General features: G+C 21.9%; 1 protein-coding gene across 1 annotated transcript in view; it reads left to right on the forward strand.

Moving 5' to 3' along the window:
- The window catches only part of LOAG_17414 (sodium-dependent serotonin transporter), a gene marked incomplete at both ends in the record, with an annotated part of 6128 nt that overhangs the window by 1223 nt on the left and 1979 nt on the right, over window positions 1–2926 (forward strand). Inside the window, 4 exons of the mRNA XM_020450076.1 lie at window positions 233–378; window positions 908–1046; window positions 1623–1861; window positions 2377–2617. Of these exons, the coding sequence (XP_020306295.1) occupies window positions 233–378; window positions 908–1046; window positions 1623–1861; window positions 2377–2617 (765 nt within the window). The remainder of the gene's footprint in view (window positions 1–232; window positions 379–907; window positions 1047–1622; window positions 1862–2376; window positions 2618–2926) is intronic.

The following is a 2926-nucleotide window of genomic DNA, read 5'->3' on the forward strand; positions in this document are numbered from 1 at the left end:
ATTATTATTATTATTATTATTATTATTATTATTATTATTATTATTATTATTATTATTATTATTATTATTATTATTATTATTATTATTATTATTATTATTATTATTATTATTATTATTATCATTATTACTATCATTATCATTACTATTATCATTATATTATTATTAATTACTAATTATTACTCACAACCACAACGTTTTTTATTACAACTATTATTTTGGTGCCATTTTATAGTCAGAAGTACCTTGGAAAAACTGTAATAATCCATGGAATACACCATTATGTGCAATTAATCTAAATGGTTTAAATGGTACCATTGTAACCAATCAAAGCAATAATTTGAGTGGAAAATTAAGAACGCCGTCTGAGGAATTCTTTCTGTTGGTTTCAATTAAAACCATATTTTATAAAAGATTCGATCAATTTCAAAAATATTTCTACTATTTCCTTTTTTTTTCCAAAGACTAGAATTTCCTATAAAAAAGAAAACAAAAAATCAAATTATTCTTATTTAATTTTTTAATTAATTTTTACGTTTTAAAATTCAATTTCACATAATAGTAAAATTATTAAAATTCAATGCACCTTTATGATTTATATTAATTAGGCAATTTCGAGTCGTAACTTTTTTTGAAAAAAAAAAAATTTGTATTTCTGGAAATTTTATTTGGCATAACTAATAAAATATTAAAGCTTATGTTTGATTAAGCTAAAAGCGGATAGCAATCTAAAAGTTTAATTAATAGCTAAATTATGATAAATAATTTGATACATGACAAATATCATGAACTTCTAATTGATCCATATATAATCCAATTCTTTTTTTTTTTTTGACTATTTCATTAAAAGACAAAAAAAAAAACTCCGTTAATTAATATTTTACAAAAAAAAATTTTTTTTTTTTATCAGATTTAATGTATTGGAAGAAAATCATTCCCGCGGTTTCGATGATCTCGGCAGTATTAAGCCATCATTAGCCTTGTGTCTTATCATTGTTTTTATTCTTGTCTATTTTGCGCTCTGGAAAGGACCACGAAGTAGCGGGAAAGTTTGTTTTTGTTTGTTTATTTCTTTATTTTTCTTTATGCTTTTTTTTCAAAATTAATATATAATTAGAATATAATGTGAGATATTTATAGAAATTATAAATCTCGAGTATTACTGTATCTTAGATAATTAAAGAATAGGATGACATATAAGGGATATTATAGTATTTATCAATCATAGTATCGTAATACTTATCATTGAAATTTCTGATTAATGTTTATCATCCGTCAACAAAATATAAGCTCAATTTTAACTTTTTTGAAACATATACTAAAACTGTCGAATGAATTAAGTAATACTTGGGATTTGTTAATTCTCATATGGGCTAATTAACTGTTCTTTTAATTAATTGTTCTCTTTTTGGTATATATCAATTAGCATCATACGTAATCTACTCATTCCTGACAAAAAAAAAAATGCTTTAAACTATAAATTGCTTTATCTATATCTAGAAAGACAATTAATTAATTTCAGATAATGAAATGATAAATCCTTTATTGATCAATCAATATATATTTACTAAGTTTTGGGCATTTAAATTAAATATTTTTTTTTTTTTTTAAAAAAAAATTTTTAGTACGTATGGATAACAGCTACAGCACCATATGTAATCTTATCAGTACTTTTCGTACGTGGAATTACATTACCTGGTGCATCAATTGGAATTTATTATTATTTGATGCCAAATTTTGAAATGCTTTTTGATATTGATGTTTGGACAGCTGCAGCTACACAAATTTTCTTTTCACTTGGTCCTGGATTTGGTGTATTACTTGCATTAAGTAGTTATAATGATTTTCGAAATAATTGTTATCGGTATTATCTTTTTCCTTTTCTTTTTAAATTCCAAATTTATTTTCAGGAAAAAAGAAATTTTTCTTTTTTATATATATATTTAAAAAAATATATAATTTGTAAAATATACAAATATAATTTAAATATTATTCTGAAATCATTTGGCATTTAATATTTTAATTTCATGCAATAATTTCAGAATACTTTTGTATGATGAATTATATTTTAGTGATAGAGGATGATTGATTATTTAATAATTGAATTAATAATCAAAAAACTAATATATATATATATATATATTATATATTGATCAGTAACTGAATGATTGATTATTTACTAATAACTGATTATTTGGTAATTGGATTAACCATAAAATTGATATACGTCACATATATTATTTAATAATTGAATAACTGATTATTTAATTAATAGCTGATTATTCAATAATCAAATTAATCAAAAAATTAATATATTGTTATATACCTGTCATATAAATTGAATATCATTTGTACAAATCGATCATTGATATATTACAGAGATGCATTGGTGACATCATTTATCAATTGTGGTACTTCATTTTTTGCTGGTTTTGTAATATTTGCAACTCTTGGCTATATGTCAACTATAACAAATTTACCAGTTAATGAGGTAGTAGGTGACAATGATGCTAATATTATATTTATCGTCTATCCACAAGCAATTGCTACAATGTCATATGCAAATTGTTGGTCTTTCATATTCTTTGTCATGCTAATTACTCTTGGTATTGATAGTACGGTAAGTATTATTGCAAAGTTTTATTGCCTATATTTTGTATGGTGATAAAAGATGATCTGTTTATCTAATAATTGAATGACTCAAAAATTTATTTTAATTTATTTAATGGATCAAATTTTAAAACAAAAAAATCAAGAAAATCAAAAAACAGCTAGTGAATATTTTTTTGAAAAAAAAAAAAGACAGCAAATTTTTAAAAACTATTCTTACTTTAAAGTTTAAAAAAAGAAAGAAGAAAAACATATACTAAAATATGTGCTTTTTATTTTGATTTCTTAAAAAAAAACTTTCGTGATTTTTTATTTGTAC

Source organism: Loa loa (genome assembly GCF_000183805.2).
Source record: "Loa loa unplaced genomic scaffold supercont3.72, whole genome shotgun sequence".
NCBI classification, from domain to species: Eukaryota; Metazoa; Nematoda; class Chromadorea; order Rhabditida; family Onchocercidae; genus Loa; species Loa loa.